At 43.5% G+C, this 15979-nt stretch overlaps 1 protein-coding gene across 4 annotated transcripts in view; it reads left to right on the top strand.

Moving 5' to 3' along the window:
- The window catches only part of PALM (paralemmin), an 81095-nt gene extending 65881 nt beyond the window's left edge, over positions 1 to 15214 (top strand). For 2 of the 4 annotated variants that reach the window (XM_044284423.1, XM_044284431.1), the window contains exons 5-9: positions 3824 to 3929; positions 9877 to 9898; positions 10014 to 10073; positions 12184 to 12315; positions 13192 to 15214. In XM_044284423.1, coding sequence (XP_044140358.1) covers positions 3824 to 3929; positions 9877 to 9898; positions 10014 to 10073; positions 12184 to 12315; positions 13192 to 13709 — 838 coding nt within the window. In that variant the 3' untranslated portion in view covers positions 13710 to 15214. The remainder of the gene's footprint in view (positions 1 to 3823; positions 3930 to 9876; positions 9899 to 10013; positions 10074 to 12183; positions 12316 to 13191) is intronic. The other 2 variants (XM_044284450.1, XM_044284440.1) reach the window with 2 other exon arrangements.
- Positions 15215 to 15979: the final 765 nt, after the last annotated feature.

Raw genomic sequence — 15979 nt, 5'->3', positions numbered from 1 at the left:
TTGAGAAATCAATATATTTCCATTAGATGCACCTAGGTTTTAGAGAGGGAAAATAAGAAAAAAATATTTTTCACTAGACCTCAGGTCAGACCCCCAATATTCATCAGACCTTATATCAGACCCCCATATCAAACCTCAGATCATTTTTTTTATTTTATTTTTTTGGGGGGGGGTGCATCTTATAGAGCAGGAAATATGGTAGTAAAAGGCACTGTGCTGCCCTGAAATAAATAATACACTGCCCTGCAGGAGAGGCCACAGCCCTTGTGTGTAGTGGACAGGTTGAGTACTTATCCGGTGACTGTGCCCAACATGAAAGTGCAGAGAGATGCCAGCAGGCACAGAGCACCGGAGAACGAGAGAAGCAAGACAGGTGAGCAACCAGTGGACTGGCTGACATATATGTAAGACAGTTTTAACTGTCTGGCGCTATCAGTGGATAGACGCTAGATCTGTGCAATGAAGTGCAGTTCACATATATCAGTTGCGTCCAGCTCCCGGCCTGAAATGGCTGGACACAACTCATAAATGTGAGGGATATATGTGAAGGGGTCCTTAATCCAAAGTAGCAAGGAGAAATCTCAGCACTGTTCCACTGGTTAAAATCCTTCACTTTATTGGGAAATGACTCATTAAATCAAAGTCACAGGAATATAGTCCACATGTCGGTGTCTTAGCATAGCAGCATGACTATCTGGTTGACGCGTTTCATAAAGCAACCCGTTCCTTACTCATAACCTTAATCCAAAACTCCAAGACTTTTCTTGTGTTGCATCATTTATCAGAAATACACTACTCCGGACAATTGGATTAATTCCCATTAAATCCACAATTTTAACCGTGTCCTAAGTCTGATTCCTTAGCCTTAGGCCTCTTTTACACAAATGTGACGGATTGGCTCCGGATGCTTTCAGGGTGCGTTCAGTGAAACTCGCACCATTTTGCAAGCAAGTTCAGTCCGTTTTGTCTTCAATTGCGTTTAGTTGTTCAGTTCAATGCGTTTTGATGCGTTTTTCATCCGCGTGATAAAGAACTGAAGGTTTACAAACAACATCTCTTAGCAACCATCAGTGAAAAACACATTGTATCCGGACTTGCTTGCGGATGCAATGCGTTTTTAACTAAAGCCCAATTCACTTCTATGGGGCCAGGGCTGCGTGAAAAAACGCTGAATATAGAACATGCTGCGTTGTTCACGCAACGCAGAACTGATGCGTGAAAAAAAAGCTCATGTGCACAGACCCATTGAAATGAATGGGTCAGGATTCAGTGCGGGTGCTATACGTTCACGTCACGTATTGCACCCGCACAGAAAACTCGCTCGTGTGAAAGGGGCCTTACTCCTCAGAACTTAATCCCTTCGTTCAACATTATTTCCCACTCTCCGTTATTCCAATGCTCTTTATATCTGGTCATAGACAGATAATGACCGATGACTGGCTCATGCAGTTTTGTTTACAGAAGATGTCTGGATCATCGAACTATGGTGCCTTAAATATTGGCCAACCTCGTGTGACTGCGATATTCTCTACGTCCTGATGCGGCTGCGCATGCGTTTGGCTTATTATATTTATTACTTGTTATCTACAGCAGAGATACTTTATGTTTAATCCTATCTTGCACCAGATGACAGGATTATAATTTTTTTTTTATGTACCATGTAGAAGTTTTTATTACAGTCCTGTTTGCACTGTTTTACTAGGACATGATTTTCAATATGCCATTTTATATCTATTGATTTGAAAATCCGTGATTTCAGCTGATTATCTTGATGTTCTACCACTTTTATTAGTTGCATGTAATCTGAGAGACGTGTACACATGGTAAGATTTTGATGTTTTCTGTGAAAGACAAATCTGCATAATTCTCCTGCACAGTATACTGAATCTCACTTATTACAGTTACATATTCAATTGAGAATTTAAGGTATAAGGTGGCGTTTCAAACTGTCCCGCTTGTTATTTTCCCCCGAAATTTACTTCCGCATACATAAGAAGAGGATCTTGTTGCATTGCTTGCATACTCTTATACAACTTCCTATTAAATACTGTACTAGTCCTCTTGAGAATATATTTGCACAATTTGCAACCAAACGACTATTGTTCCAATGCTGCATGTCTGCCAACACCCATGCAGTATTTCCTCTTACCCTGCTTTCACACCTGAGCGTTTCTCAAACGCGTGTTTTACGCACGTTTTTGTCGCGCGTTTTTATGCACGTTTTTTGTAATAGTAAATGCGCGTTTGGCGCGCGTTTGTATAATTGACTGCAGTGTCCTATGGCCACAAACGGGCGTCAAAACGCCCCAAAGAAGCTCAAGAACTTGATTATGCGTCAGGCGTTTTACAGCGCGATCGTACGCGCTGTAAAACGCCCAGGTGAGAACCATTCCCATAGGGAAGCATTGGTTTTCATGTGTTGAGCGTTTTACAGCGAGTTTGAACGCGCTGTAAAACGCTCAGGTGTGAACTTAGGGTTAGGGTACTTTCACACTAGCGTTTTTCTTTTCCGGCATAGAGTTCCGTCCTAGGGGCTCTATACTGGAAAAGAACTGATCAGTTTTATCCCCATGCATTTTGAATGGAGAGCTATCCGTTCAGGATGCATCAGGATGTCTTCAGTTCAGTCATTTTGACGGTTCAGGACGGAGATAATACCACAGCATGCTACGGTTTTATCTCTGGCCAAAAAACCTGAACACTTGCCTGAATGCTGTATCCGTCATTTTTTTCCATAGAAATGTATTAGGAATGCCATGTGCAGACCGAAAAAAATTTGAAAAAAATAAATGCCAGATCCGTTTTTCCAGATGACACCGGTAATTCGGATCCGGCATTTCAATGCATTTGTAAGACAGATCAGGATCCTGATCAGTCTTACAAATGCCATCAGTTGGCATACGTTTTGACGGATCCGGCAGGCAGTTCCGGCGACGGAACTCCTTGCCGGATCACTCTGCCGCAAATGTGGAAGTACCCTTAAAGAATTGCTCCTTTACTACTGAGATAGGGATGTCTCCACTGTTACTTTGTGGCAGTTATAGCCGTTTCAGAGCAGTAGCCGGCTATCCATGCAGTCAGCTTGAAGACAATACCTGTACTAGCGACAGCTGTAAGGACAATCTAGTAACAGACTTATATTTCCTTACCAAATCACGTCACCCCTTAAAGAGGTGTTCTCATCACAAACATTTATGACATCCAGATGCCTGATATATGCAGCTCACACATCTGGGACTTACGTCCAAAACAGGGTTCTCTGACCCCTTCCTCTTCCCGTTCAGATTGGCGCCATGCACTTGCTCGGTCTTTCCAGAACTCCCATAGAAAGGAATGGAGACAGCCGCATATACGTGGCCCCCTTTCCATTCACTGCAGCCGCAGCACCAGTCAGAATTAGGGGGAATCTCACATTTTTGCCATATCCTATTTTTGATAAGAACACCATTTATGTGGACTTAAAGACATTTTAATCTGCAAAATAACTTGTAGTTGCATTATGGTACTATATCAACTACAACATCACATTTTCTGCCAAAATCACCCTCTGTCTCAAAATCAGAGGTCTCAAAAATATAAAAATGCATAAAGAGGATGGAGAAAAGTGGCTCACTTGACTCCACAGATTAACTGTTTTGGCTACTACTAGAAGATATGGCTCCTTCCTCACAGCAACTCTCTTCAACAAACCTGAGTGTGGAGGGCACAAAATATCATAATCTGGGTAACTTCTAGCCTCTTTGTAAAGATTGCTATTGGTTGGCTTGAGAAATAAGGTAAATGTAAAGTCAAATTTTAAAGTTCCTTTTTTCCCATTCCCCAGGCTGGAAAATGAAATTGAGCTACTAGAGACTGGCATGTCTACCACATCTACCAAAGAGAGTTTAGCTTCAGAGCCTGAGAACCAAGAAGTGGCCAGGAGCAACAAGGTGAGGTTCTAGTTTTTACATTTCACAGATGTTTTTTACTTGTTCATACAGTCCCAATTAGAGCCACAGAGGCACGCCATTTCCCACCATAAAGTATTATTATTAGGCACGTTTAGGTGCTTTATGGGCCCATAGCATACTTAAAGCAGGTGCACCTAGCCTTTCTGCTGCCTAAGGCAGTAACTGAAATGGCACCCTCCCCCAATCCCCATATGAAATTCTCACCTGAACCTCTTCCCTCCTAAAATTACACACAGTACTACAAAACATACAGGGTAATACAGTGCCACATACCTCTTACATCCAATGACGTCTCCTTTGTTGTAGATGTTCTCTTTCCCCCTTTTTGGGACCCCAGTAGAACCAATGTCCCCAAAGTGGCCCCATAATCTGTGCCAGTTCAAAATACCCCTATATAGTGCCCCCAGTAGATGCCACCATAGTGCTCATCTCCCCTTTCCCCAGAGTGCTCCCCATAATGTGTGCCAGTATAACATGCCCCTATAAAGTGCCCCCAGTAGAAGCTCCCATTGTGCTCCTCTTCCCCTTCCTGTTAGTGCCCCCATAATGTGTGCCAGTATATAATGTTCCCAAGTAGATGCCCCCATGGTACTCCTCTCCCTCCTTCCCCATTGTTATGCAAGCGGGTTTGGACCCACTGCGCCACTGACTGGCGTGACTAAGCAACTACCTGGTCTTCACTAGAGCCTCTGATGGTGAGGATAGGCTTTGGCTGTTAGGGTAGTTGCCAGGTGCCACTCCAGAGCAGTCCCAGAGTCAGTGGCAGCTGACCAGGGGGTCATAGATACGGATACAAGCACTGAGGGGAAGTACGTGGTCAGGAAGTATGGGGTCAGGGCAGGCAGCGATCAAGCAAGGTCCGTAAACAAAGTCCGAGGTCAGAGGCAGGCGGCAAATAAGCAAAGTCCGTAAACAAAGTCAGAGGCGGGCGGCAAACAGGCAAAATCTGATAATTCCAAAAGCAGGGTCCAGTACACATTTCACACTTGGAACTAGATAGGCATCTTCCTGTGGTAGCGCCTTCAAAGGATAACTGTCATATTTTCACTCAAATTTAAATTGTCATATATGTTGTTGCTGCTGTGGTGATAATCCATAATCTCTAATTATTGTGTTCACATACCACTTGTTTAATAAGATTCTGTCCGCTCCTCACAAGACTTCTTTCTGACTATCTTCTCAAGATGGCTGCCGATGCCCTTACCCTGTGGCTAAGACCTCCCTCCCTAACTACCCAGAATTCATTCGGCTCATCTCGGGAAAGCGCAGCCTCACCCCAACCAATTGTCTTTCTCCAGACTTAAACACGCCCTCTTCCTCCTGAGTAGTTGATCACAAATTTTTATCGTAAATTTTTATCGCGAATATCGGGACTATCCCTGTCCGACGGGAGCGCGCACGCAGCGTTAGGGACTGCCCACTACTACATCCTCCGTCTTCTGTATATAGAAGATAGGAGACGGAGGACACCTAGCAACGCTGTTTTAGCCGCACCACTGAAATTCCTGGGGGAGGAAAGAACATGCTGCAATTACTAGGTAATTCAATACCTATACAAAAGTATTAACTAGGGAACTAAGGTAAACTTAGAACAATCCAATTACATAAAAAAAAGAAACCCTTTAAACACTTCCTGCAATCCAGCTATAGGCTGGTGAGACAGAGGGCATGTACATGCTGCCTCACATGGGAGGAGAGACTCACCCATACAAGCCTTGACAAACAGTACAGGTCTCCAGCAGGAAGTAAACTCTGGCATGGAACACAGATGCAACAGTTAAGCTACCTTCTGCACGCGCTTGTCAGCATGGCGCATGGCAGCAGGAGGGAAAGAGGGAGCCCGGCGCCCTTGCCCGCGGGTAGGGGCAGCAGAGCCGTCACGGACCGCTGGGCTAACACCCATATTGGCGAACATCAAATCAAATACCTCCATGTGGCTGTCAGGATGCGGTGCAGGCCTCTTCTATCCTGTGTCCTGCTCTGTATGCTGCCTGGCTCTAGGCCCGAAGCCTGACAGAGGGGCAGGGAGACATCACTCCTGTGCCTCGCCGCAGCATCCAACTGTAATGGATGGCAATGCAGTTGAATAGAGAGAGATGAGTGCTTCTACAATGGAAGCGCTCATTTCCCTTGGCCCTGCCGTTGCCTCCCTCATCTCCAGGGCCGTGCCGCCTTAGGCGATCGCCTCATCTCAGCTAATTGGTCATGCAGCCCTACCTGGACCCTGCCCTGTAGACGTGATGTCAGCAATTATGCTGTGTCTTAGGCTTCTTGCAGACGAGCGTGAGCATATTAGGTCTGGATGCGTTGCTGATGCGTTGAGTGAAAAATGTATGATTTCGCAAGCAAGTTCATTCAGTTTTGTATGCGATCGTGTTCAGTTCAGTTTTTATCGCGCAGGTACAATGCGATTTAATGCATTTTCCACGCGCGTGATTAAAAAACGGAATGTTTACAAACAACTTCTCTTAGCAACCATCAGTGAAAAATGCATTGCAGCCCAATTCACTTCTATGGGGCCAGCGTTGTGTGAAAATCTCTGAATATAGATCATGCTGCGATTTTCACGCAACGCACAAGTGATGCATGAAAAACAACATCATGTACACAGACCCATTGAAATAAATGGGTCTGGATTCTGTGCGGGCGTAATGCGTTCACATCACGCTTTGCACCCTCCGGGAATACTCGCTTGTGTGAAAGGGGCCTTAGGGTAAGGTTTTTCCAGCAGGGCTTCAAGCATTTTTTTTTATGTTTTACCTCTTCTCCATGAGTTTCTATATATGTTTGAAATAAGCATCTGCTCATATAGCAAAATGTAGAAAGATACAGAAAAATACCTAGTTTCTAAAAAATAAAGACAAATTGGGGACAACACCCAAATCAAAAATATCCTGACAATAATGAAATAGGAATATACAGGAAACATGAATACACCTTACTAAATCCATGCACAGTCTACTCCAGTCAGTGCTGCCAGTGGTAGACTTTGCAGGGACACAACCCCCACTGCACTTTCATTTCACACTGCTAGTAATTCATTCATTAATTCTAGCCGGATGGTTATTACATGGGGAATGTAAGTAGTTACTAAAACAGACATGTCAGGAGAGGTGACAGGTAGAGATGAGTAAAGTTATCAAAAATTATATTCGGCTGCTTCACCGAAGTTCACAAAGAAATTCGATTCATTACGAATTACTTTGTCACGAATTGCATTCTAATGTATGTAGCAGGCGCAATAACGGGGAACGGCGATTGCGCCGCCCCTGTTATTGAACCCCTTAGATGCTGTGTACAACACTGATTACCGTATCTGACAGTCACATTGAGGCCTTTAATAAGGGTTAATAATAAAAAAAATACACCTCATCCATTTGCTTGCGGAGAGGACGTTGCGGCCATCTTATTAGAAGAAAACATGTCAACTCTCTTGCACGCTGTGACGTTATAACTGATTGATTCGTTACCACAAAAGTCGAGGAAATTCGTTTTTCTGACAAAATTCGGATCAAAACCCACCTCGTTAACTTTCATTTGCTCAACACTAGTGACAGGTCCGCTTTAATAATATATCTGTGATGTTATCCTATTGCTTTGCATATGTTTTGCGGTATTTTGATAATTAAGGCAACTTTGCTTACAGTAATGATTAACCTTTACAACTTTTATACAAAAGGGGACCCCAAAGGGGAGAGTGTCTATCTCTAAAACATAACTTTTAATTGATAATGAAATAAAACACACCACTGTGATGCAAAACTCTAAATACGTAAGGGGTCCAAGCCTGGTACGCCAACAATACTGGTAGACAAAGAGAAATCCTGCTCCACCCAGTGAAAGGTGTGAGCAGTCTTACCAGACCAATGGATATACCAGTACCAGGAGAATCTGAGGAGGGCGAATCCGACGGACATCAGGTGTAGGTCCAATGGAGGATCACAGTGGTGGACAGGGTCAAATAAAGATGGTGGAGCTCTGTGCCCTAATACACCCTAATGAAGGTGAAGGGGGCTAGTTTCATTCTACCTATCTACACAGAGCAACCGCCCTGAGAGGGGCGACCCCGTCAGGATACCTGATCCCTAAATCTAAAAATATCAATAGTCAGCTAGTGTGCTCCTGTTACCATCCCGACGTGGCACGTTTCTGTCCATGTCGACTCTTCTGGGGAATTCGTACAGAACGATACAGACGCCGCAGGTAAACCTGTGGCGATAACTGGGTCCAAAAAATGCCTCTGAGATGGGAGGGTGCATTTGTACAGAGGATTGGTAATCCTAGGCTGAAACCATGTTATAAGGGGAAATAATACAATCTACACAACCTTGAACCCAAACCTGAACTTTTGTAAAGAAGTTCGGGTCTGGGTACCACATTCAGTTTTTTATCACGCGCGTGCAAAACACATTGCACCTGTGATAAAAACGGAACAATGGAACGCAATTGCAGTCAAAACTGACTGCAATTGCGTACCTACTCGCGCGGGTTTGCCGCAGCGCATCCGGACCTTATCCGGACACGCTCGTGTGAAAAAGGCCTAAATCTGTAGTCCTAGTCTTGAATCTTGTACAGATATCTGCTCTTCCAATAAAGCAGATGAGTCCCGGTGCATGTTTTTTAGTCCCTGAGGCTATATTAACGCGATTAGGCCCCTTTCACACGAGCGAGTTTTCCACGCGGGTGCAATGCATGACATGAACACATAGCACACGCACTGAATACTGACCCATTCATTTAATTCATGGGTCTGTATACATAAGCATTTTTTTATTACGCATCAGTTTTGCGTTGCGTGAAAAACGCAGCATGTTCTATATTCTGTGTTTTTCACGCAGCCCTGGCCCCATAGAAATGAATGGGGCTTCAGTGGAAAAACGCAAGCAAGTGCGGATAAAATACGTTTTTTACTGATGGTTGCTAGGACATGTTGTTTGTAAACTTTCAGTTTTTTATCACACGCATGAAAAACGCATCAAAACGCATTGCACTCGCGCGGAAAAAACTGAACAACTGAACGCAATTGCAGACAAAACTGACTGAACTTGCTTGTAAAATAGTGCGAATTTCACTGAACGCACCCTGAACGCATCCGGACCTAATCCGTTATACTTGTGTGAAAGAGGCCTTAGGGCTCATGCCCACAAACGTAAGGCACTCTGTGCTGCAGATACGTACCTGTTAACTTGAATGGGTCCGCGATCCGCAAGATACAGAAAAAACAGGACATGTTTAGCAGTGCGGAGGCATGGACCCGAAAGCCCACGGAAGCACTTTGTAGTATTTCTGTGGGCTTTCAATCCGTGCCTCCGCTCTACAAAAGATATGTCATGTCCAGTATTGATCCATATCTTGCGAATTGCAGACCCATTCAAGTCTGCGGTCTGCAATACAGGCACAGAGCCCTTACGTTCATGGACATGAGCCCTTAAAATCCACCACAGATTATATTACAGGTGACAGAAATTGGCAAAAAATGCTTCAAAAACCTCGTCTCACAACCCTTTCAAAATCTTCACTCAAAAACATTTCAAAAATGCTTGTAAACAGTCCCCTAAAACGGCACCAATTAAAATCTGCCACCAAAAAAACACATTTACGAAGTTGCACTCATTGAAGTCTTGAAGAGCTTACCTTCATTTTACAGGAACATTTTAAACAATGATATTCTGACCCATAGGTTGGAGGTAGAATATTCTGATAAAGGGTCAAAATGGAAATATAATGGGTATTATTCCTTTTCCCATATTCGCTCATTAAATATAAGGAAGATCTCCCATGCCCATCTCTCAGAAGTGTCCATTATGGATCGGTAAAATATGCAAGACATGATTGTACTTCACCAAAGAAATGTGTAATGAACGGACAGCTATAGGATTGTATTCTCACAGACGTGCCACACTAATTCCCTTCTGTTTCATTTCAGACCATAGTGAACATTGCCAGGGGTAAGTTCTACTGCTTTTTTCCCATTTGGGTCTCATCAGAGCTAGATACAAGTATAACTTCTGCTTCACTGCATAGCTACATTCTTTTCAAGCTTTCTTTGTATGCTTTCCATAGATCAGACTACTTCACAGTCCCCCGGTAAGAAGACAGATAGTGCAGATATGATGAGAGCAGGTAAGTGGATATCTAAGGGTAGGTTCGCACTTGCGTTAAACGGGTCCTGGCAGAGAACAGCCTGGTGGAGTTCACAGGATGTGGCCTAGCCAGATACTGCCCTTCACTATAATGGGGCCGGTGGGAATCTGGCATAAGTGGCAGTTTTTGCTGGAAAGCGGACAGATCCCATTATAGTCAATGGGGTCCGGTGGTGAACACCAGTATCTGGCTAGGCTGGATACGATGAACTCTGGCAGGCTGTTCTCTCCCAGAACAGCCTCCTGAACCTGTTTAAAGCAAGTGTGAACCTACCCTAACTTAGCAAGGTTTGTGGCATCTCATAATCTGCTGGGCACTGCTTAGCTTTCTTGGCATTCAGGAAGGATGCATGGCTGGGCTCTTCTGAGGTTAACATGACTTGTTATTTAACATAGCCATGTAATATCAAAATAAAGAAAATAGAGGAGATTTATCAAACTGGTGTAAAGTAGAACTGGCCTAGTTGCCCATAGCAACCAATCAGATTCCACCTTTTATTTTTCACAGCTCCTTTGGAAAATGAAAGGTGGAATCTGATTGGTTGCTACGGGCAACTAAGCCAGTTCTACTTTACACCAGTTTGACTAATTTCCCCCAAAATATGGCACAGCATGGGATTTTGACATTGAAAGGGGCATTGTTTGCTCAAACAGCATGCTTTTGTTTTTTTACTGCCATAAAAGAAGTCCTTGGGCTGGGGCTATACACATACTTTTGGATGTGGTATCATCAATCTCATGCCAGAGGCAGTCAAGCACCTTGTGTGAGCATGCGACATTCACTCTACTTCTTGATTCTTTTCACGTAATTTTTACATAATATTTCCATGTACGTGTGACTGTGGTGTGATTAAATGTATTCCTATAGACAGCGACTGTTGCTATTGTGTACCCTGAGCCTTACAAAACCATGCACATACACCTTCTCTCCCCACAGAGATAAGTAATCTATATGTCAGCCCATTATACTTGGGCAGATGATGGATGATAATGGATGTGTAGTAGGACCATAAGCTTATGGAAATGGTGAACAGTGATATGCCCAGTTATAACAAGGAAAATAACTTCGTCATTTTTTCACTGATGTTTCAGCCTTTAAAGGGAACCTGTCACCTGGATTTTGGGTATAGAGCTGAGGACATGGGCTGCTAGATGGCCGCTAGCACATCCGCAATACCCAGTCCCCATAGCTCTGTGTGCTTTTATTGTGTAAAAAAAAAGGATTTGATACATATGCAAAAAATATGACTCTTCTCTGATCACACAAGTAAGATATGACTCTTTTATGTTAATTTGCATATGTATCAAATCGTTTTTATTACACAATAAAAGCACACAGAGCTATGGGGACTGGGTATTGTGGATGTGCTAGCGGCCATCTAGCAACCCATGCTCTATACCCAAAACCCCGTTGACAGGTTCCCTCATGCCACCATTAAATGCCATCCAATCTATTGCCAGACCAAGAGGATCGGAGCAAACTGATAGAAAAAGATTGGGGAATAGATTAGTAGAACCTGTAATGTATTAATTTAAATCCATTCTCTGCTTGGGAGTCCAGTGGGCAGCTCTAATCAGTAATTCATGCTATCTCTGTATGAATATGCACAGAAATAACGATCATTCAATGATAAGACCTCCCAGTGGACTCCTAAGCATGTTCAAGTTCTACTAAATTACTTCTCACAAAATCTACTCAGCTCCTCCTGCTCTAAAACATGCTGCCTACCAGTCAGCCACAGTGTTTAACTCCCATGTCAATCACATCACCCACACCAAATATTGCTATTGGCATAAGATAGTATCCTTACGCTCAGCACCATACTGCAGTAGTGCACTGAAGCCCAGCTGATCACCGTCTGCTGCTGGTGACTCTGGTTTCCTCACAGCATGAATAATATTCTTTGCCTGGGATCAAGCAAGCTGAAGGAAACGGCTGTTGCCCCTGCTATCTCCCTGCTTCGCTTTTCTTAATTTAAGCTCACTCCCTCCTATATCTTGCTACCCTTGCTTGCTGCACCTCAGCAGGATAATGGGAGAGATTGAGAGGTATTATGTGATATAATGTCACTATCCTGTTTGTATCCCAGCAATGTACTCTGTGGAGATTACAGTAGAGAAAGACAGAATCACAGGGAAGACTAAGGTCCTCTCTAGCAACACTGTGCTCCCTCAAGAGCAACCCCTGCAGGGGGTCAAGGTGTATGAAGATGCACAGAAAGGTAGGGTGCCCTGAAAGTTCTTTTTGTGCCAAGGAGATAATTTCAGTAGCAAACATCTGACCATGTCATGAAATGGAACACAGTTATGTTTGCTTGTACCACACGTAGTGTCCAATTGGGTCTTATTTTGGTGAACATAAGTTTTGATGTTTCTGTGGCTTTTGAGCCTTTAAAGGAGTTTTCTGGGTTCAGAGCTAAACCCAAACATATCCCCTTCATCCAAACAGCCCCTCTGAGATGAGCATCAGAGCATTTCATGCTCCGATACTCGCAGGGCAAGGGCTTTTTCTAAAGATCCGGTGACGTACCTGGTCTTTGCTAGACAGAGGCTTCTGACTAGCAGTGTACCCACTGACGTCACCAGCAATAATGAGCGGGTTTAGCACTTCCCTAGTCTGTTTTACAGGCTAGGGCAGCGCTAAAGCCCACCCATTAGTGCCGGTGATGTCACCAGTAATACTGCTAGGCGGAAACTTCCGATTAATGTAAAAGTCTAAGGGCAAGGGAGAGCATCGGAGCATGAAATGCTGCTATGCTCATCTCAGAGGGGCTGTCTGGGTGAAAAAGGGGATATGTCCGGGTTCAGCTCTGAACCTGGAAAAACCCTTTAATTCAGCTTGTTCTATGAATTGTTTTCTCTATCTTTCCTATGAATACGTACTATACCGTGTTCTATTCCATTTCCCCAATACTTATTCATTATAGAATGATAGATAAGTTTTCTGTCAATGCAATTCTCCTGTATGTTAAATACCATGGTGGTGTGTGGAACCTGTATAGTAATATTTAGCTTTATATTTATACTACCTCTTTCATTTTTTCTATGTCAACAAAATGTCACATATTTTCCTTAAATTTTCTTTAATTTGTCTACAGTTGTACATGCAGTGAGATCAGAGGTTGCAACACCTAATGATACAGTCCACCAGCTCACTTCCACAGAGGTGGAGGATCTGATCCACAAGGCAGAGGAAGCGACTCTTAGTGAAGTTTCTTTAACATCAGATGAAAAGGCCTCAATCCAAAGAGCATCTCCTCGAAAGGAAATCCCAGGTGTACAGGCTCGACCTCCTGAGACATCACCTGGCCCGGAGCAACCAGTAACCATGATTTTTATGGGTTACCAGAATGTGGAAGACGAGAACGAAACAAAGAAGGTCTTGGGTCTTGAAGAGGCCATCACCGCTGAACTAGTTGTCATTGGCGATGGAGACCCACAGCCGGCTGCTGATGGAGATGTACCAGAAAAGGCACAACATCCTCCTAATGGTGCTCCTGTAGAAAATCCAAACAAGAGTGAGAAGCCAGAGACCAATGACACAGCAGCACCCAAGAGTGGAGAGCAGGATCTAACTATGAAGAAGCAGAGATGCAAGTGTTGTAGCGTGATGTAAGCAGTTGAAGGTAGGGTAAAGGTGTGCCTTTCCTCTAACCATCATACACCATAAAGCCTGAAATTGGAGGTTGTACTTTACCATAATTCTTGGATGGAGAGCTATTACCCCGAAGCCTTTAGTTTATAAAAGGGGTACTCTCTTTATCCATCACAGCCTTTGAGGGAGTCCCCTCCATGATCCAAAACTTTAACGGTGTTCTCATTTCTGTTATATACACTCCTTCTTATGAAATCGGAGAGGACATTCAGTTATTAATCCACAAGTAACGTGGGTAATGTTCATTCTATACTGAGTTTGCAAGCTCTCAAACTGGAAAGGAGACTTCCGTTTACACAACCTTCAGATGTATGATAGGAGCATCATACGACTAGCAAGTGTTCACCCTTCTTCTTGGCTATATTTGCTCCTGGTATTTCCTTCTGAAGAATCTGCAGCTCCCTCTATATATTATGAAAGCTACTGCCATTTTTTATCAAGACGAACCTAGTAGATGCCCCTTATTTCCTCTACCTCCTATGATCATTTTTATAGCCACCAACTTGAACTATTCAGATGGAATCTCAGAAGATAGAAACTGTAGATTGAACACACAACAACATTGGATGAATTGAATGCTCAGTACATACAGGATTTTTCAAATGTATTACAAAATTGGGACATTTCAGGAAATGATGTGATAAAAAGAGACAAGATTAACACGGCTCATGAGTCTCTATTAAATTGTGTATTTCAGTAGGGTTTACACTTTATGATGATATTCATTACAGTTGAACATCAGAAGGATTTCAAGTAGCAATTTTGTTTGGCCATTTTACGAATATGGAAGAACAGATATTAAATTCCAGTTGTAATAAAATTAACATTCACATCAGTAATAACCTACAGTATATGTTGCATTAACAGCTTATAAATATGCTGAATAATGAAAGCTAAAACTGATTAATAGGAAAATCCTCCTCATTCTCAATTTCAGTGTTTAGTGCGTACAGCTTGCCTTGTGTTAGAATCCCTGTAGAAGGTCCGACATGTCATTTGGAATGTGCTCCAGTGTGTGACAAGATTATTGTTACAAGTATAGTCATTTGAATTGGTTTTTGTGTTTCATCAAGAGTAAAGTCCAGACACGTGATATGAAAGTTAACTTTATTTTTATATCCCTTAGCTACTGTGTATGATTTCCATTCTGCAAAACATTGTAACGATGTGAATATAGAGTTGCTGCAGGTTCTACTGAAATCCCCTTGACCTTCACCCTCTTGCCTTTTCTCCATGCCCCTTGTATGTTAACTGTGAACCCTACTACCCTGGTTGACTGTGTGCCCATAGTGCAGGACATGAAGCTAGGTGGAGCCTGTGGGCCTCAGCTGGACTTTCAATATATTGGTGCCTCTGTCTATTGCTCTGCCTGCCTGAAATTGACCCATATCCAAACCTCCCCTATCTAAATTTTAAATGTAAAACATAAGAAACAAATAATTAAATAAAATGTCATTTAATCTCAAGATGCAACATTGTTTATGTCTGAATGACTGAGAACAATACACATAGTATCTTAAAAAATGAATGATAAAAGGAAACAGGAGATTAAAGGGCTTCTGTCATCCCCCATTGTGCAATTTTCATTAGCCGACATTAGCTATTTGCTAATGTCAGCTGAGTGCAATAATACATGTCCTACCTTTGTCTGTGGCTTATTTCTTGTAAAAATCATACTTTTATCATATGCAAATTTCTTCACTACCAGCAAGTTGGGCATGTACTTGCTGGTAGCCACCGCATCTGCCGCTTCTAGACACGCCCCATCTCCTCTTGATAGACAGGGCCAGCGAGCGCTCTCCTCCTCCTGTTGGCGTCGTCTGCTGCTGAATTCCCGTGCCTGCGCCGTAATGTTCCTCGATCGGCGTACTGAGTGAAGGACGCGCGCTCGGCAGCTCCTTCCTCAGTGCGCCTGCGCCGATTACGTCACACTATACCCGGAAGAGAAGACTGCCGATTATCGCTGATGCCGGCAGTCTTCTCTTCCGGGTGTAGTGTGACATATTCGGTGCAGGTGCACTGAGGAAGGAGGTGGCAAGCGAGCGTCCTTCTCTCAGAGCACCTGCGTCGAATGAAGACCGGTACGGCGCAGGCGCGGGATTTCATGGGCAGAGAGGGACAGAGGGAGGAGGAGATCGCTCGCTGGCCCTATCTATCAAGTGGAGGAGGGGGCGTGTTTATAGTCCGACCAGCAAGTAACCGCCCAACTTGCTGGTAGTGAAGTAATTAGC

The sequence above is a fragment of the Bufo gargarizans genome, chromosome 1 (genome assembly GCF_014858855.1).
Source record: "Bufo gargarizans isolate SCDJY-AF-19 chromosome 1, ASM1485885v1, whole genome shotgun sequence".
Classification (NCBI taxonomy): Eukaryota; Metazoa; Chordata; class Amphibia; order Anura; family Bufonidae; genus Bufo; species Bufo gargarizans.
The sequence above is the reverse complement of the archived record's forward strand: the minus strand, read 5'-3'. Positions and strand labels throughout refer to the sequence as shown.